The sequence below is a fragment of the Ambystoma mexicanum genome, chromosome 3p, assembly GCF_040938575.1.
Source record: "Ambystoma mexicanum isolate Mex_15411 chromosome 3p, UKY_AmexF1_1, whole genome shotgun sequence".
NCBI lineage: Eukaryota > Metazoa > Chordata > Amphibia > Caudata > Ambystomatidae > Ambystoma > Ambystoma mexicanum.
Window position 1 is genome coordinate 728,263,864 of NC_090925.1, and position 20,950 is coordinate 728,284,813.

Below are 20,950 nucleotides of genomic sequence, written 5' to 3' on the forward strand. Positions count from 1 at the left end.
TATATATATATATATATATATATATACACACACACACACATTAACCTTCTTAAAGTACTTTCCATAGAATTTGATTTGACCGCATAGTGCACATACGTGGGGCAATAAGCACGCCTCAAAAACAGAATTGATTAGTGCACATGATAATCAACTCTGTTATTGTCATTTTTTGGTGCTGTGTTTCTTTCTTCTTTACTTTAGTTTCCCTGTATTTGGCTCTAATTTGTATGCATTCTGGGTTTTGATATATATTTTTTCTACTAACACAAGTATGTCGTACGTTTTTAAATAGTTAGCTATTTATTCCATGTTTAACGTTACGCAAAACTTTGATAAGTTAACATTTATTATTTTACTATCGGAAATTACCAGAATAAAAATATTGTACTTTTTTGGTACATGCTGCAGCCATTTCCGATGTGTATGTATGATTAGGTTCCTGTATTAACAACAACACTCAAATATAATGTTTTCTTTAGATGAGAACATTCTTTAATACATTAAGTAGTTTATGATGTATCTCCCAATCACCCCTCACATTTTGTTACCAACATTATAACCACTACCCCTTTTAGGGACTGTTCATGAAAATGATTTTAATATGTGAGTTTATCAGTGATGTCATCAACGACATTTGTCATGTCATCTTTCATGTAGTGGGTGTTTGCCTTACGAGTGTACGGTGGTGGCGCGAGTTATGGTTGCTTAGCTTACCATAACTGGCGATTTTCTGGGGGGTTCCGGTTTTACTTGTAACCATAACGTTTCTTTAACAACGTTTTTTCAGTGTGTGTGTGTGTGTGTGTGTGTGTATACTTCCCTTTTCTTATCAGCCATCATTTGCACCTCTCAAGAGACATGCCAAAGACCAAAGTCACTCCCAATTACCCACTCACAGATGTTTGTACAGCCATCTAAAGTTTATGGATTTCTGTTTTACATAGTTGTCTTTAACAAAGAGAAGTATGAAAAGGAAACTTGACAGACTGCAGTGTGTGAACCCCGTTTCTTTTATGTGCTTAAATCTACAGTTAAAAAAGACAAACTGTAGCAAGCGCAACTGAGATCAGAGTGCTGAGAAGCTGATTCTGTGTACATGACAGCTGCCCGCTTCGCCCACATGCTTCAGTTTATCACTGTGGGTGCAGTGTTGTACGGCAGCCGGGCATGGGTTTTGGTTTCCCCAGGATTGGATCTGGTAAGACCGTTTTGGCCAGATTCAAGTTCCATGGAAATCTGGCCCTAGCCCCCACACCGGGGAGGGGTGTGGTATGCATAGTTATTTAGAAGTTGACACCTAAGAGTGCACATAACTCCTTGCATTGCAGTCAAATTGTGTTATCCATATAATACTATCAATGCAAAGACATAAGAACACTAGCACTAAGGTTTTTTCGGAAGGTTCTTGTGACACAAATATCCATTGGGCCAGAAAATGGAAAAAAGCACTAGTCACTGGCACTGGGAGCTGGCAGTTCCATGACACACAGGTACTACCTTCCACCATCACCCATAGAATTACAGGGTTCGGAGCCAACTATCAAACCATGTATCCTCTGACAAAGTTGCTATGAAATCCAGAGAATGGCTCAGCCTTTCTACAGAGCAGCTACTCTCACAGGAAACAAGTGATGGTACTCCAGGAATGGAATCCAAGCCACTCAGGGTTAATGATCAGCAAGTGTCCCCTGACTGAGGATCAGTGTAAGCCTTGTGGACAATCGTAACATTGCATTGTCCTTGGGCAAATTCAGTGTGTAGTAGCCAGACACTACAGCTAACATTGGAAGCTTTGTAAAGGAAATTAAAAAATGAATTCATTCAATACATCTTTAGGCGTAGCTTAAAATGTGGTGATTTTTTTTTTCTCCAGCTACCGCAGTGCGTTCATCATCCGAAGAATTGGCTTCAAAGACCAATGGGAGCCTTTTGGAGGCTAAGACAGATCAGTCTGACGAGGATGCTTCTGATAAAGCGCCAAAGCGTACAGCAAGTGTCAAAGCCACCAAGAAGCCTTCGAAGGTCGAGGTTAGTACAGAGCCTGCTTTGCTCCGAGTAAGGGACAGGACCACGGCACACTTTCTGACAATTTAGAGTCTGCAAACTTTGGCACTTCAAATGTTTTGGACTACAACTCCCAGTATCCCTAACCAGCTTAGTCAATAGCCAGATATCATGGGAATTGTAGTACGAAATAGGGCTGCAGACCCCTACTATGGAGCCTTCACACTCCTGGTCTTTACCCAGTGGTAGAAAATAGAAATTGACTTTTTTTTTTACCGGGGATGCCACCTAGCGCAAGGTTAAGGGGGTGGGGCGTTCTGAGCAGGGGGGGATTATTTGAATGTCAGCAAAGTACAAAATGTGCACACCTTTTAAACCCTCAAAAAATGCACATCAGTATTTCCTGTACAGTGCAACATTGACATGGGATGTCAGAGCACTCTTGCTTAGATACTCTAGTTATCTTGTGGGGAAGTGTCTCGCCTCTCAACCGAACGACCACGGTTCAGGTGATCAGGGTTCAAATCCCAGCACCAACAGGAATGCACCTCTTCATTGGAAAATAAATGTAAAGTACACATAGGAGTGCACATGGATTCCCTGGGATTGGGGAGCTGGATTTGAGATCTGGTGAGAAATGTTTTGCTGAATCCCAGATTCAGGAAGATCCGGCCCATCACAGCACAGTCTTTACCCTGCAAGTAGAGGCTGGCAATTCGTGCTGGTGCATCTAGGAGGGGATGTGACCCTACCTTTGTGTGCTAACGGATGAGGTCATTGCTTCCTTCAAGTTAAGGTAACTGAACATTGTGGACACTGTAGAATTCAGCATCGCAACCACACACCGTCCCCGTGTTGTTTGCTTTTGAAGGTGGCCAGTCTTAGGAGACACCGACTGAGCCGACTGCAGGCAAGAGAGATAGGAGCCAAGCCTCGCCTCCTGGCTGTACGCCAAGCATCCATTTGGTGGTTGGGTAGTATTTGGGGATCCATTGCTGTGCAGGATTGGCATGTAATCTAGATATAAGTGGGCGGGCAGTGCATAAGAAGGCGCCTTAAAGTGTCTAGGAAGTGCCCCGTAGACCACCCTAGACCTTATGTAGAATGGCAAAGTGATGAAGGAAACTGGAAACGTTCAGGCTCGCACACTGTTCTTCATACAGTTGCATCTTTCTAGTCACCCCAGCCCTTGCCCACTCCGGGCAACATAACTCGGTTAACTATTGCAAAATGATGTACACAGGTTTACAGGTTTACGAAGCTGCAACAGAGACCTTTTGGCTCATAGACACTGCCAGCCTCCTTCATTATGTAAAGTGAGTGGGGTTAGCCATTGATTCATGTGTCTTTGTTTCTTAAAGCTTCCTTACATCTGTTATTTATTTATGTATTTCAGCCGCAGGCAAAGAACTTGCGACCGCGACCCAAGAAGAAAGCTGCCGCCCCCAGCAGTGCAGCCGAGTCTTCATGAGGATTGCTCCGGCGGCCCTCCTTCTGTCCGGCCATGTGCTGTGTGTCTAACTTTCCTATGACTGACAGAGACTCTCCTCTGGAGAAGGGGCTTTGTAAGCCTCAGAGCTATCTTCAGAAGGGCTACTGCCGGGCACTATCCTGGCAAGGAGGCAAGGATGTGGCAGGGTGGCGAGGCATCGCCAAGAGGGACACGATCTCCTCAGATGAATCTTCCACATATCACTGCCCCTGTGGAAGGGGGACTCCTGTTTTGCATGATCCAGGACTCTGCCAGAAGGGCCTTGTTTGGAGGTTGCACTCTGCCCCGCACGAAGACTGCGCCTGCTGACATAGGACACTCCACAACCTCTTCGGTGTAGCCCGGTCACATGTCCCCACAGGCTGCGCCATGGCTAAACTGCAGGGGCATAGGGAAAGGCTAGAACTTTGCTGATTGATTGGGAATTGAGACTCGGACCTGCAGAAGGCACATATTCTGAACAGCGCCTGGCACCTGAATCTGCTACGTGGCACCAATCCCTCTTCCTGAAGGCAGCTCTTGTGGTTGATGGTTCATGTGAAATGTGTTCTCTGTGAGTTAGTGAGGATTTATTGGCACTGCATCGCCCCTTTGACCCACTTAAAATATACATGTATATATATTCTAAATTAACCGGATGGACAAAAGTTCCTACAACGCTAACCACCCAATGCCTGTATAGTATATTACACCTTTGGCGTGGTTAATCCTAGTTGCGATCCGTCAAGCTAGTCTTTCCTCGGGAGACTGCAGATACCTTGCTATCTTGTTCAGTGATGGGAGCTTGGAGTTGGCCTGAGTGGGAAATGTTGGCATGAATTGGCGACAGATATTACACATTATTACTGGCTCTTCGGCTGTATCCAACAGTTCCCCCTCTCGTCACTTCTCTTCACCCCGCACCCCATGTCTGGGTTCCCTGGAATTCTGAGATTGCATGAGTTGGGCGTTCAGTCGTAGCGCATGAGCCGGGTGTTAATCAAGATGGGAATGTGGTTCAGATGTACGGGAATGTCTCTGCCAGTTTCTTGTTTCCGTGCATCCTTCTGGCAATGTTGCAGGTTCCGGGTTCTTATGGCTGAACTCTAGCCCCACCTAAGCTGGTCCCCAAGTTCCATACTGTGATCAACCCATGCAACTGGTCAAAAACCTTGTAACTGGTAGGCTGGCGGCATCCATCTGGGTTTGACTGTCCAGACTGACTGAATTATTGGGCCGTGAATCCTCTCCTTTCCTTGCATTTCCATGGGTGGGCTGTGGACGGAGTCCTTTCCGTCAGCTCAATGCTATGGCAGCACAGCAGAGCTGAGAATATGAGGAGAGGGCATTATTCATACTAACCAGGTCTAAGGGTGGGCCATGTAAATGCTGCCAGGTCATTCCATGCCAAGGCCTGGCTTCTGTGGGGTCCTACGTGCAGGATCTCATTCTAGGAACAGAAGCTCTTATTCCCAGGTGAAGCCAAGACTTCATTCTGGACTCTGCCTTCTATCCACAGAGCGGAATATGGAAGTGGCCCGGCACGACAGCCCTTATACTCCGAAGGATTCCTGCAGAAGACTGGGACCAGCCTGGGTTGCCAGCGGTTCATCTGTGGCCCCCATGATACAGCAGTATTGATTTGAGTAAATACATCACCATTAAGGACAGTATAGCTGCTGCAAACATCTATACATTTATGGATGTTTATGCTCAATTGAATTTGCCATGCTTAAGTATTAAACGCACCGTAATGTACAGTATTCCAGTAAGGAGATATGTGCTCTCTGGACTCAAACCGAGTTGTGATGGAGACAGTTGCTCCTGTCATGAAGCCACCCGAAGCATAAATAGTCAAAAAGGAGGTAGGTATGATGTACCATTTTGATGCTTTTTGACCACATTCCCCAAAGATTGGTGGTCGTATTAAAATAATGTATTACTGGATTTTTGCTGCGGGTGACGCGGCGTTCCGCTGTAGAGGAGTGGGGTCTGTCTGTTGGCGTATGATCGCTGCGCGTTTCCATTTCTACACACCAAAATTGTTTTGTATAGAGGATGGGTAGAAAAGGCATGTTTCTTGTCCATATTAGGCAATCCTAGTAGGGGCACCATGCTGTTGCGCCTTAAATTGCCTTGGAACGCTTGCCCATGGAATACAAACAAGTGATGGACTCAAATAGACATGTACGATGTATGGAGTTAGTCGCCATTTTGACCCCCTCACACTGTCGTCCCCCCACCGCCAGTCAGTATTAGTCTCCGGCTGTCATATTTTGACCTGCTCCGCTTGTGAACAAAACCAGATTCACTCGGTAAAGACTAAAAAAACCTTTATTATTGTATATCAATGGCAACGTTTTCCTTTTAAAAATTCAGTTTCTTATTAAAATCTATATCTCAGATAAAGCCTTCATTCATTATTTCACTTTCATGGGAATACATCTGCCGTCTGTTTTTACCCATGTACAGGTAATTTACAGGTGAGCCATCAAATGAACATCCCTGGTAGATCAAGCAAAGCTGATTATCTCACAGAATTAACTCCTAGGCGAGAGGTGTCCCTTCCAGGAGCACCATTATTTATTACTCCTGGGTGTAAAGCTTTGCTTATGGGAGCAATTGATTCCGGGTCTAGGGTCACTTCTGATGGTTCCTTCAGGGACATCGGTCAGAGACGTGACCAACATTGACCCAGGTAGCAGCCAGGGCTGCAGCTGCACAGTGGCCTCAGATCTATGTGATTATTGCAAAAATACAATAACTGTTTTCTTTTGTTGTTTTTTGCCCCTTATATATGGGGGGAGACCCCACGCAGCCCACCAATACCCCTCCAGCTTTTTTTTATTAACTTACCCCACTCTCCAGATATATATATAGGATAAAATGGGGTTTTCGAAATTCGTATTTGGGGATTCGAAATTATTTAATTCTTTATGTTGGTATGATCCTGTGACCTCGATGTCCCGATGCCCCAACCTGGATTGCTTTCTGCTGCTCCCTGGATTCCCACTTGAGTGTGTGTTTCCCTGTTTTCAAACTCAACTCGCTTTTGCAAGTCTCTTCGCTGTTTAGTAGTAGTAATGTGTTGGGGATGTCTTCTACACCACTGCTCTGACCTGCATAGTCTTTCACTTTGTGGCATTCAAATGGTTAAAATTGTCCAGGCTGAGCCTACAATATTGGGCGCTGGGCTCGGCCATATGAATCATCTAAATGCTACAGTCGCTAGCGGCTGATCGGCATCGATTGCATGCTGTACCACTGTGCAACTATCCCTTCCTTCCCTTTGCTGTGCACACCCAGGCACGTCATTTGGGGGTTGTCGAGGATACCAGCTGCTACCCATGACTCCCCCTCTGCTACCCCTAGAACTGTCCTTTCTACCCTAGGGCCACTGGACAAAGAGGTAGTGCCAAGAGCAGAGATCTGTGATGGACCTGAAAAGGGCGATTGTAAATCCAGCTAAATGTGCCACCGCTTTTTTCACCCGGAATCTAGATCTCGTTAGCTGGAGAAATAACAGGGATTCAGGAAAAACCATGAAGCCGCCATCACTAACAGGTTGGCAGTACATTAAGGAAGAATGTCTGAATGGTTGGGTTCAGAGACAGGGCTGTCTGTGCAGCTCATACCCAGTACATTAGCAACAGGAAGGGTATGGAGATAGGTCTAGCTATTTGAGAATGGGTAAGAGCATCCTGCAGTACTCATGACAGCACAGCACAAACTCAAATCTCATCAGTGTTTCTCATTGTCTGCTTTGACCACCCAGTGAGCCACTGAACTGGGCCTTTGATAAGAGAGGTGTGCCCCAGTGGCTTCTGCCACCAGTCCTGCCTGGACACTGTGTGACCTTACCCAGATTTGCCAGACCTGCATCACAGGCACACTGTAGTGTAGACAGACGCAAGGTGAGATCATTAATTTACGTGAAGTTGCCCTCCGCCTTTGAAGTAAACCATCTGTTGCTTCCTCAAGCCAAACAAAAAGTAAATGTTTGGAAGGATAGCTAAGGGGTAACGCACTTGCTTTGGGAATAAGAGGATGCAGTGCAACATGAGTTCAGTTCCTGTTCCAGTGCTTAGAAAGCTGGAGGAGGATGGCATTAAACAACAGATGAAGGACCAAAGAAAATAATAAAATGGGCCTTTTCTAGGGGGCTGTGTCATCGAGCTGCTGCTGCTGTTTACATTTTAAAATAAAAAGCCCTGCAATTCATGTGACCTGCAACACATCCTTCCCCTCTATATCCCATCTAACAAATACAACTGTGGGTTCCCGAATAAACAAAACCGAAACGTGATGGCTGGAAGGTTTCAAATCATTCATACATATTGGCACAGCTCTGGGCTTCAGGTGTGTGCTTGAGGCTCAATGTTATGGAGGTTGGTACTGGAGACTTAAGATGTTGTACTAGTGACTTACAGATGTTGGGAGAGAGTGCTTGAGACGTAAGAAATTTGAAATGCATTGAATGCAGATATCAGGTGTTTAAGGAGGGTAACAGACTCGCACTGCTGGGGTGTTGAAGGAGGGTGTTGTAGACTTAAGTCGCTAGTTAGCTTGAGGTTGATGGTGTTGGAGAATGCTGGAGACTTAAGTTGCTGGAGGGTGGCACTGTGTAAAGATGAAGGTGTTGGAGCAAGGCTTTGGAGTTGTAAGGTGCTGTAAGGCGGAAGTGGCTGCCAGACATTTAATGCTGCTGATGGAGGGCCCTTAAAGACTTGCAATGGATGAGAGGTGCCCAGGGTGAAAATGGTCGGGGGATATTCAGGCTCCGGGAGACAGTCGGCAGTGGGTTGCTATGCAATGGTTCAAAGTGCACTGTTGACAAGAACATTCCTGCAGGTATTGTCCAAGTGTAAAAACATGAAGTGGTACAGCCTCTGATTGTGTTCTGGTTGGACTTTTGTTGGTCAGTTACTGTTTCCAGTCTGTGGCCAGACACTTGGCAGGCACTGGATGTCTTCCCTTTTGGCTTTAGGCCTCTTCGAGATGCTCAGTCTGTTTACAGTTTAGCCCGAGTGATGTACAGTAGTCCAGGTTTTTGTGATGGACACCTGCTTACATTCACAGTAATTTGGTAATATGGGCCTATACACACACTGATATTAACGCTACATGTGGTGATCCATTGTGAATGAAATGTATATCATATTACAGTGATATCGTAACCATATTTGTCTTGCTGTACTGAGGAACAATGCTATGTGATGCCACTTCATGTTTTGTCAAGGGCTGAAAGGTTGTGTGCCATCACTTCCTGTGATGTCACTTGGGGGTGGGGTCAAATGACATCACTTCATGTGATGCCATCAGAGGTCAAGGGCCATGTGATGTCAATTCTGCTACCCCTAGCAATTTGGTGAAATGGCGTCCTTGTCAACACCTACAAGTTACTGTGATGAACAGTTGGCAAAGGACCCTCTTTAGCCACCTGAAATTCAAGCCCTTTCTATGGGCTATGCTAACTAGCACTCAGAAGTGAGGAGTGGTTCCCCTGCTTCCATAAACATAAAAAGAGGACCATCTGCCGTAGTCACCACTAAGGTTATCCCCCTTAAATAGTCCCCTGTGTGTGCCGGGACAACCAGTAAAGTAACAATGTATAATGTGCTTGTTTCTGGATAAAGGGTTCTTCTGTATCTTGTAGGTAATGCTAGTTCTCCTTTAACTGGTACAAAGATGGACTAGTCCATTGTTTTTGGAGCCCATGTCTGTCTGTTAGTCAGAAGATGCAGCTCATGACAAGCTTTTATAGCGAAGATGAGGAAGGAACCTGTGCAATACTGAAAGCTAATGGACGCTTCAGTACCTGTACTCACTGCCTCCAACATACCCAGCTTTTACAAGCCCTTTATTATTTTTCTGAAACCATTTTCAAGTCCTGCTTTGATTAGCCATTCTCCAATTGGTGCCCTTTTGCGCAAGATGGAGAAAGCTCTGTGCTGCAGAGGATCACCATGATTAGGAGGCTGCTTGTCTTTCTTTTGGCTACATTAGAGCAGCAGCCTCTCTCTTTGAACCAGACTCTCTGTGCCACCCTGCAGTGTGCCACAAGTGTTTGTCTCACATGAGGCATTCTGGCAGAAAAGGTTTTGCGCTTGTTTGGGCACCAGGCCTAAGAAGGGCAAGACATTCTCAATTTCTTTCCCCACCCATGCAAAAAACAGTGTCTTCCCCTAAAGACTGACGCTCTTGCTGGTCAACCTGAGTCTGTGATAATCAGGGGAAATTGTTATTAAAATATTCCAGCTGGCTGTAACAAATGTGACACTTGGAACAATGTTAATTTCTGCGTAAATTTTGATTTGATACAAGACCTGAAAAAATACTACCTGGATATAAACTATAAGTAATACATCCAATTGATTAAAATGTCATGAAGGACATATTACTCTTGAAGCCTTCTGATCTTGAGAGGTTGTTATAGTAAGAAAAAGTATGGGGAACACCAGAAAGGGAACAAATACCCCCGCTTCCTATACAAAGCCAAATGGCACATCAAATAATTTCCTAATAATTCTTAAAATGGCCTCATCACATAATACTTTTCTGCCTAATGTTCTCCTAGTAAAACTCTTCCAGGTTTATTTTGTATCCAGAAGCTGTGCATACCATGCCGGTGGGATAGGATATTTAGAACTCTGCAGACCTATTGCTTAGGTGATCAGAATATATGTTTTTTTTAAACAAGGGTGTGCAAAATATCTGTAGACTGTGATTCTTCCTAGCGAGCGCCAAAGACCCCGGAAAGGTTACCCAGCTTGAGTCTTATCTCCAGCCTTAAACTTAGTCTGTATCATGAAACACCAAAATGCCTACTATTAAGCACAACGTAAAGACATATGCATAAACTCTGCGGCAGATGGCTCAAAGCAGGGACAAAATGATTGATGGTTAGAGTAAATGCGATACAGCCTTTAAGGGTATATTAATAACCGAATACGGTGTCTGATAACATAGTCGGATAGTACACACACATTTCAGTTGAAAGCCAAATTCTTTTTTCAGGTCTTCTAGTTAGTCCAAGTTGGGGAAATATGGATTCCCTCTTGCTAAGGCCCTGAAAATTCACTTCTAAAAATCCGGAAAAATAAATTTAAATGATTCCCTGCCCAATTATATCTTTCTATAACAGCAGGTCCGAGATCTGTGATAAACTGATAATGTTCTTGTTAAAAAAAAAAGTCCTTATTTGAAGATACTTAAAAAATGTATGTTCCTATTTGACCTGAATCTCCTGACTCGAAGCTGAAAAGAAAATACAGTCCTCTGGGTCAGAGTGATGACCCACCAGTCAGCAGCTGGGTTAATGCCCAGGCTTTGACTGCTCCATCTAAATAGATTCCTGGAAGCCCGGGATTATACCATACTCTGGTATTATACCGAAGTCAAGGGTATGCCGAACACCCAACGCATCAGAGCCCAATTCTGATCAAACACCTCTAGGATGTTCAGGCATAACCTCTTGAAGTACCCTGGGTTGTGGTGTTAATTGTGCTCTACATATCATAATAAGGAATAGCTTTTGAGCAGGGTTCCCAGAAAAATAATCCATTTATCCTGTCCACTGAAGAAGCCCAATTATAAAACTGGAAGTTGGGGAGAAAAAGATGATAATCAGGTGAAGGCCCAAAAATACCAGAGTTCAAGAAGGTGATGGGCTTGAGGTCCAAGTGTCATGATCCTTCTCTGTGGTGTGCTGCGGTCCTGGGAAAAGGCTGAGATAGTTTTGGGATGGTGGCCATTTGCCGTCTTTGCAGCAGTAGCAACAACAGTAAGATCAGTCTTTTGTGGGGTTTGTAGCTCAGGAAGTCCTAGTTTGTAACTATGGGAGGAAGGAACTTTGGAGACTTGCCCCGCTCCCCTGATTGATAAATGGGTATCGTGTTCCCCTGGCACTTTGATAATTTGGCTGTTTTGGGCCCTGGTGAACTTGGGCAGATAGAACGTTATCCATCCTGAAAAATAAAAATAACATCTTTGCTCCTGGTCCACCTCAGATTTGAAAATGTTGTGCCTTCTGCATTTTCCAGCGAGACCAGAGTATCCAATGTGCATCCACCCCTGAAGTATTTTTTTAGGTGCACTGAAAAAAGAAAATTGTGTTTTGCAAAACTCATTACAGAATGCCAACACAATGTTTGCCCCTTGTCCCCACTCGACCTGAGAAGAGGAAGTCAGCAGAAAATGGAAAATTGCACCCACTGCTGCCCAACTTGGAATGGAACTCGGCCAGAGTGGCGATCTAAGTAAGATCTCAGTCCTGCCCTATTATAATCCAACTGAGCGAGTAATGTCATTACTTGTCTTTAACTCCCCTCGATCCACACCAATCTGAAGTAGCTGTAGCTCTTTCCAATGCTCCTCATAGTGCAGCATTTAGCAGTGGCGGTTTGCCCAATTAGAGAGACCGATGTATATTACTGCTGGAGTACTCCTTTTGCTGCCTGCCCCAGAGTTTGTCCTGGGCCAAGACGAATGCCGTAGTTCACAATTTTTTATTAAGAGATTTGTTAGAAACTCGGCCAATTTATACAAAAATGAGACCTTCCTAAACCAAACAAAGATCGGGAGGGCTCTCTCTAATTCGGATCGGTCCCTTTTCCTGCAGAGACCCTGCTTCTGTCCAATGTCTCTTCTGCTGTTTGTAGGTTGCTAGGCCTTCCTAGCTTCTGACTCAATTCTAATTGTTCTTTTATGACACACTCAATACCAACAAGTGGTTTCTAAGCATGGGGTTGGATTTTGAACCTGCGTTGCTCTGCGTTGTCTTGCTTCCAAGACAAACACGTTGCCCCTGAGCTATCCTTACTCCCATTTGTTCTGTTGAAGAGGGGCTGTCTCCCCCATTCCTAGGTTTGAGGGTGACCCAAAATTTTCTTCTCTATTGGATCTAGATGCAGGCTTTCTGGGGTACCCTACCACAATATTCAGTTGGGTGTTTAGTCTTTTAAGTAGACTGGCAAGCGGATGCAGTCGTCAAGGAGAGCCTGGAGAGGGTTCCCTTGGTTTTGGCCTAGTTAGGACTTTCCCCTGAGTTACTTTGCTGTCACCTCTCTGGACTAGCAGTACTCTCCCCAACCCTCTCTCTTCCCCCCCCTCATTGTCTGGTCCTGCGTAGGTCCAACCAGGCCAGTCGGAAACCTCTTGCTCTGGCTAACTACCAGGCTTCTTTCCATCTCCACCTTGGTTCCTCCTTCGCTACCTGATTATGCCCTGTCTTCCTCTTCTCAAATTGTTACCACTGGTCTGTCCCGGTTTCCTCACCCACTGCTGCCACCACCAACCCTCCTGCTCCTTAGGGCTCTACCTTCTCCATTGCCCCCTGAATAATACCCTTCCAACTGCCTCTATTGACTCTCTTCACTATTACCTCTACTTTGTGATATTCCTTCCTCTACCTACTCCATGTCTTCTCCTGATGTTACCTCCTCTGCATCACTTCCAGCTTCTGATGGTATCACCTCCCCCTTCAGTATACGGTTCACCCTGCCCACTTGCAGTCTGATTCCGACCATCTACTGCTGACTTCCACTCCTTGTCTCCTAATGTTATCACCTCCTCCTGTAACAACCCTCCATTCTGAAGTAACCACCTCCCTTACCTTCATAACTCCCACCACCTCCTCCTGTCCACACCTTACCTCTGTTACCACTGGCATCACATCCTCATGTTCACACTTCCCCCTCCAATGTTAATATTCCATTCTTCACCCACTTAGCTGTCACTGCTCCGCTCTCCTTCTCCTCAGCCAGTGTGCCGTCCATGCTCCCCAGTCTCTAGTCTTGTCCAGGCGTGAGTATCCTGGTCTTGCAACCCACGCTGAACATCTGGGGCTGGGGGCTTGTATACTGTGTTCTCTCCACCCCCCTAGGTGGGGCTTTCAGTCGCAGTCTGCACCTGCGTCTTGTACGTGGCTGAGGGCTTGGATTGGTTGCTGTCCCCGAGTCCACCTGCAGCTGCCTTGGGAGACTAGACAGAACCTAAAGTTGGCATGTCCACTATGTTGAATTTTAGTTTTCCCTATCTCACCTTTCCTGATTTAATTTAATTTTGAAACGTATAACACGCATACCCCATAGGGGTCTGAGCAGAGTCTGCATCTAGGCGCAGGGGAGAAAGTCAACTTCCTGGAATTGCCTGTGATGATCTGAGATGTCCTGTGCTCCCAGTGTGTGAATGAGGTGCTGGAGTTACCCCGGGGAAGCTTTGCAAGCAGTTTGTGTTTGTTTGCACCTTGTGCATGCAGTGAAAAGGAAACATGTTATTCGTGGCGTTCGCGTCTCTCGCTGGGGAACAATGCTTCTATAACTTTGCTGTCCACAGTGAATTCTCTGAATTTTGAAAGTTGCAGATTGGTAACATTGTATCCGTGGAGCAGTCGAGTTCACCACAGGCCACGCTTTGATGTGTGGTGTGAAGCTGGAACTGTATCTGCGCACGCTACTTCCACCAAGGGAAGGGGACTGTTTTTCCTTAAAGGGAAAGGTGTTATTTTCAATGCTGGAGCTTTGGATCTGCTCGGAGGCTAGATGGCGTCATCGACATAAGACTGAGAGAATGGTAAGATTGGGCAGAAAGGGGCAAGGGAAATATGGTGCCGGAAATAGCTGTGCAATTCGAGAAAATCTGACCGATTCAGAGAAAGGGACCATCAATGGTGTGGCGCGAGATGGAGCCAGATGGAGCACCTTTTTGCACAAATCTTTTTTTATTGCTGTAGTAATTTATCAAATTGCATTGTAATTTATCAAATTGCATTGACATTTGTGTTGAACTCCAATCCTAATTTCTTTTACCGTTTTTTTGGATGGTTTTCGTTTCTTCTACATATTTGACCTATTAGACCTTGTAACTGTACATCCTTTCCTTTTGCAGTGTTCATTGCACCCCTCATACTAAGAGCAGGATTGTAGTCTTGCTTGAGAGTGTTTTCTTCTCTTGTATGCATTCTATTTCCCAGCATCCCGCCCGATGACGCCCAGCTCCTGCGTCGCACTTAGAAGGCACATAGTTCCTAAAACATGGCGCTTGTTCATGTGTTTGGCATCGGCCTGAATGCCCGTTTTCAACGCTCTCCAGGTTTTTTGATCCGGGTGACAAACTTTTGTTTACTAGCCCTACAGCCCCACCTTTGGCTGAAAGGTTCGATAATGAGACACGTTCCGCTTCCAACAAGTGTTTTTAAGATGCCCGTTCAAAATCTAATCACCCACTGAACCCAGGCAACAATAAGTGCCACGTAGAAGGTATCAACAAACTGGTTTCCCGCGCTTCTGACCAGATAAACCCCTCCAGCTATTCCCTTAAGCCACTGTCACAGATGATGCAAGGAACACTCCAGCTCCCAGAGGCGGTTCAGGGTTTTTATGGAAAACTCAGTGGGCCTCATGGCTGTCCCTGCCGCTCTCTTCTCAAAGCACCGCCCCCCTAGCCCAAACGTCCTTAGCCCCAGGTTAGGATGTAGCCATTGTCTCTCCCTATGTATGCTAATTGCTAAAAGAACTGAGATGTTACCCCTTGGCCTTATCTCACTTGACTCCCTCAGGGACTGCCTAACTTTCCCTACTCTAGCCAGTGGTTAGTGCTCTACCCGGATAGAGAATTGTTTCTTACAGATACCCTATTTGACTCAGGCTTTTTCTACCATGCACAATCTCGCTCGTGGACTCTATCCTTTCTTGTCACTCCCCCTCCACTTTCTGACCCTTCGTCTCTCACTTGCTGCCACCCTTTGATGTTACTACCTATTCTCAGCTGTCCCTCTTCTGTCCTCCTCCACTCCCATTCCCTCATTCATACCACTACTCCCTCCTCCACATTAGTACTCTTTCCCCGGCACCACTACTCCCTCTTCTACACTACTGCTCCCTCCTCCACACTAATACACTACTACTCCCTCTACTCACTCTTCCACTCTAATACTCCCTCCTCCACACTATTACTACTAGGACACCCTCCTTCCACTCGGAACCATACACTTCACAGTCACTCTTTACACTAACTCTCCTAACCACGCTTGCCACACTAACGCACACACTTACACTGCTGTCCTACTTTCACTCACTAGCCAATACCTCACCATCCCTTTTGATTACCTCCGCATTCTTCTGCTGTTCCTTCCTTCTTTCCATATATTTTACACCAAAGGAAGGAACACGAATAGCTCTCTATATAAAACAATGAGTGTACCCTCAGATATCAGTATCTTCAACCACTAAACAAATATGGGCTGCGTACTGAGTACACAGTACACAGCCCATATTTGTTTAGTGGTTGCTTGAAGATACTGATATCTGAGGGTACACTCATTGTTTTATATAGAGAGCTGTTCGTGTTCCTTCCTTTGGTTTAAAATATATATTATATCCTCAATTGGTAGGAGGGAGTATCACCTTAGTGTGGGGCAACCCTTGAATGATAGAATCTGAATCCTTCCTTCTTTCCTCCTGCTGGTCATTTGGTCCTCCACCTCCTCTGACCTTGCCGAACAACCCACACTTCCTGCTTCTTGTGGTGTCCTTCTATTCCCCTCACTTTCCCTACATTGGTTCTGTGTCCCTAGCATATATCTCCTTGCCTTTCCCACCCTGGTGTGCTAAAGAAACCAAAAGCTATAAGTAGTGGGTTAAGCCCCACCCATTTCCTCAACACATGCTCGCAGCGGAACAATGATGGCGGTCCAGGAAAGCAATTGTTCATGTTTGTGTTCAGGGGACCTGTTCCAGGTGGCCCCAAGGCGGCCCCAAGGTAAGCCCCACATCGGATTGGTTCATGCTCCCCCATAACAGTCGCTGGTGGACTAGGGCACACACTAACCGGTGTGTCTGTTTGCAGTTGTTACTCAGCAACACCATGTAGTTCCTCTGCCTGCCGCGTAGGAACACTGCACCAGCTCACCTCTCTCTACCCGCTAGTGTTCCTTTCTCAGTGTCAGTACACAGAAGACTGGGGTTTTGGTTGCTGGTGATCGGGTCTTCATAGCTGATGAAGAGCTCTGGAAAAACAGCTCTCCCTGTGAAGTTTCTTACTGCTTCCAGGTGATGTAGCTCCAGAACATACAATAGAACACTGGAAAGTATCTTTTGTGGGAGGCATGGCATGAGTTACAGGTGGACTGCTCAAAAATAAGCTGGCTCATGCGGAGGGGGCAGGAATTGGGGCCCTCTCATCTGCCACTGTTCACCTCACCTCAGGGGTCAGACTGGCTCTGGATCTCTCCCTAGTAGGCCAGCCACCCCCAGCTGAGAAGGGGTTCCCATCCGCTCTTGAAAAGGCCAGGTTACTGGCCTGGTCACACTATAAAGCCTTAGTAATGCTTTGATTAATGCCCGCTCCGCAGCAGCTAGTGCATTTCTCGTTCTCATTGCCTTTCTTATTATACAGGAAGGTTTCCATTTTTTTATGACTGAAACTTGGCTAAATGATGCTGGTCTTCCTATTCTTTGTAATTTGGTTCCCGAGAGCTACTCGGGTATGTTTTGGCACAGACAGTAAGAAAGAGGATGGGGCCTAGCAGTAGTTTTCAAAAAAGCCTTTCATCATGATGGTCACCCCATTGGTGATTGTCAGGAAACCAAAGCAGTAGTTAAGGCATGAAACCTCCCCATCTCAAACTCCTGTAGCATCACTCTCCTACTTATTCATCGTCTGCCTGACCTTTGACTTTTTCTTAGATCATTTCAATCAATGGCTGGGATTGCTGGGACTCTAATCCCTGTATATGCATATCGTGTGCGATTTTTATATTTTGGGCCAATTGCCCCAGCAGGGCCAAATCCTCACTTCTTTTTGACATTTTACCTAACCAGAACATTACCCTGCTGACAAATACCACTCACTTCTGAATGAAGACAATTCTGATCATGTTCCCTTTTGGGGCCCTTGGCCTAATTCTTATAACCACTTTTCCTGTGTCCTGGCCGAACTATCTTGTCAGCCTTGTTTCGATACATCGCCCTAAAAGAATGCCAGTAAAAGGGAATAGGCACATGGGCTGCTCCTGCACTAGCAAAATGTATTTCTAAACAATGGGCAGAACTTCAGAATTCTATTCTCCCCAACTCCAAGATAAACTCTCCTATCTGGATATATTTTTGGAAAGAAGTTCTTTTGTCAAGACCAGCAATGATATTGCATCGTTTCAGGAGGTGACACCAAAAAAAACACCACCTGGTTCTCTTCAGATCATGTTAGACAAAAATTGATTTGCTGCCTGTTAGAATCATAATGGCATGAATCGTTGTGTTTCGCTGATCTCAAGCACCTAAAATCATCTCTAAAGTTTTATTTACAACCAAATAAATTTTTACTAACAAAAAAGATGCCTTATGTCTGAAATTTCAGTTCACCTCGAACAAAGCTCTACAACTTTTTCGGTTGTGCAGAACTTCTTCCTCCTTCCTGCTGCCCCGGGGAATGTCTACCTGCAGAACAGCTTTTGAGAGTCTTTGAATCCGTTCTCATCATTAAACCCAACACTATTCAATCTGAAATAGTGAGTGGTCTAGGACGCCTGACTCTGGCCTGCTACACTTCTACTCAGTTAAGTCCTGAAGGTTTGGGTTTCTTCCGATGGGCATCAGTGAAATGTTGCCACTTCTCATCTTCTTGCACCCCACATGCTGTTGCTGGAAGGTCTGCCATCCCTTGCTGGCAAACACCATGGCATGATTATTGAACCTCTTGTCAAGCTCTTAATAAATCTTTCTCTGAAGGATCGGTGGGCTCTTGCTGTTTGGCATAGCAGTTTTGTCCCCCCTCTGGAAGAAACCTACTTTGAACCCACTACATTTTAACGTACTAAGACCCATTGTTGGACTCCCCTGGCCCACGAAGCAGCTGGAGAAAATGGCTTTCATCCACCTCTAGGATTTTATTGAGGAAGAGGTGATTTTATACATTTTTCATTCTTGTCTCAACCCAGGGACTGCTCCGGTGTCAGTTTGGGATGGCATCCTGCAGGCGGATAATGGAGGAAAGCTATCACTTTAAGCGATTTTGGACTTATCAGCATCTTCGACAAAGTTGATCTGTAACCTTCTTATAGATGGTCTGTTTTCCATTGCCCGTGTCTCGGACTAGCCTAAATTGGTTATTTTTTTTTTAAATTCTTTTTTTTATTCAGCATTTGGTTTTACATTTGAAAACCTTCAGCTTATAACAACAAATACAATTCATTTGAATTAAAAACAATAGTAAAATGAAAGAAGCAAGTTAAAAGTTGAAAGGAAAAAGCAGACCACTAAGGAAGCAGAAAAAGACCCTGACATTAAAAGAACTTCTCGAGACTTGAGTTACGGTGGGCCACCAAGGTCAAGCGCAACATCTGGCTTTCTATCTGATAAAGCCGGTACTTCTGTCCACACTAATACCTATTTCGATTATTCCAGCACAGCTAAAGTCCGAGAAGTACTTTCACCTTGGAGGATTGCTGAGCACCAGTCCTCTAGTGAACTTCTGAAAGCATTTACCCAACCATCTGTTTCTCTGTAGACTTAGGTTAGGGCAAACCATGATCAGATGATGCAGTCTCCTTTTGCCCTTTTTCACCATCTACGTGTGTAGTCTCTCAAGTCTTTGTCTTTTATTACTTGCAAGACTTCTTTAGTGGGCATCAAATTCATTGAGGTCTCATAAACTCAGGTCTCCGTGCACTACATGGGAATTCTTTCAGATTTTGCTGAGGGTTTCCTCTTGCCTTGGAGGCCGGGTCTTTCTGTCCATATAGTTTTAAAGAGCGAACGTTATCTCTGGTGTAAATGCAGTCTAAATCCAGAAGTTTATTTTTTTATTTTTACATGATTTGTCATTAGGCTTGCTTCTGAAGAACTCAATTCGGCAACAACATTCAGACAATTTTTCCAAGTTTTTAGTACATGGTCCAAATCTCCTTGAAGAGTGTGGTACAGAACACTAAAACTGCCCTACAAGTTGTTTCAGAGGCATTTGCGGAAGAAGGTCAGAGTTTTCCATTGCACAGTTGCAAGTAGAGAGTTCAACCCCAGTTCTTCTCGTATTAGGTCGATTAGGGAGACCAGGAGGAAGAGCCAACACCTGTCTACAGTAAATCCCTTCCAATTTTGGCCATATTTCCTTAGGGAGGAGAAATGAGGCTTCAGAGCCATATGTTATAATGGGTACGACCTTCATCTTATAAAAGTCGATCAACGGCTTTAATGTGAATTTGCCAAATTGTTTAGCAATTATTCTACCCTGCGGGGTGAGGTTTCTCATCTTTATTTTTAAGCTGGTCTCCAGTGGTGCCTCTATAATGCTGTTGTTGATGAAAACCCCAAGTGACTTCCATGATTTTTTCTCCTTTAAAAAACCACACTTTTCCAGTCGGCTTATGTACAGTTTAAACTGATTAAACATAGTTGGTGCCAATCTGCAGCCTTGTTTTAGGCCTATTGTTGTTAATATGGGGCCAGTAAGGTTACCTGATTTAGCCAGTCTGACCCGCATGCTGGTGTTCAAATGCGGGACCATCGATGCTTCTCTCAGGTCATCTGGACAGTTCCATTTCTTTAACTTCTCCCACTATTTAGGTCTCTCAATCACATCAAAAGCTTGGGCAAGATCTATGGAAGCCAAATGCACTTTCCTCTTTGGTTTGGATTTGACAGTGGCCTTGATGTGGTTAAACAAGAATAGGTTTAGGGCAGTACCTATGCCCTTCTCGAAACCTGCTTGCCATTTATCAAAGTGACCAGAGCTCTTTCTCCAGGTGTTAAATGCTCTCAAGATCAAGACACCAAAGATCTTGCCCATTACGTCAAGAAGGGCGATAGGTCTATAATTAGATGGTTCTGACCTATCACCCTTATTGAATAGGGGCACTACGATTGAGGTGCTCCAAGATGCTGGAATATTTTATGTTCTCTTTATTTCCTTGAACAGGTTGGACATAACCTCGGTCCAACCATCAAGGTCTTTTAGCTTACAATTTATCAAGCCGTCAGGCCATGGGGCTCTCAAATTGCTTGCTGATAAGATCATGTCCTTAATTTCTGACTTTTCTGTTGAAAATGACCAGGCAGTGTTGGTGAAGAGAGGCTCGGAACCCGTAGCTTTATCTGATTTGAACAATGTTTCAAAATGCTTTTACACCATTCATCAATACAGAGTTCTGTGGTGCGTTTAGATTGTTTAGAATCTTCAAGATTCCCATGGTGTTTTTAGTAGCAACTAATCGTTAAAAAAAAGAAATCGCCATCTTGTTGATGTAAGAGCCAATTGTGATTTATTTAGCCAGTTCTTATACTGTTGCTTCAATTTCTTAGTTGTTCTCTGATCCTAGCATTCCTTCTTGGCTATTATTAGCTTGATCTTAGAGTTTTTTTCCCTAATAATGTGTCATGGCCACAGGACAAGGGCCACTATCTTTATCATCTAAAGGGTTCAAATGGACTCAGTCCTGGCACCTTTGGCGCCAGGCTCATGAGAAAGTGTGCGCTGCACACT

At 44.9% G+C, this 20,950-nt stretch overlaps 1 protein-coding gene across 1 annotated transcript in view; it reads left to right on the forward strand.

Annotated features, from left to right (window-relative positions):
- The window catches only part of LOC138580775 (receptor expression-enhancing protein 2-like), a 238,275-nt gene extending 232,391 nt beyond the window's left edge, over positions 1-5,884 (forward strand). Inside the window, exons 7-8 of the mRNA XM_069651589.1 lie at positions 1,874-2,028; positions 3,401-5,884. Of these exons, the coding sequence (XP_069507690.1) occupies positions 1,874-2,028; positions 3,401-3,475 (230 nt within the window). The 3' untranslated portion in view covers positions 3,476-5,884. The remainder of the gene's footprint in view (positions 1-1,873; positions 2,029-3,400) is intronic.
- The last annotated feature ends 15,066 nt before the right edge of the window (positions 5,885-20,950 follow it).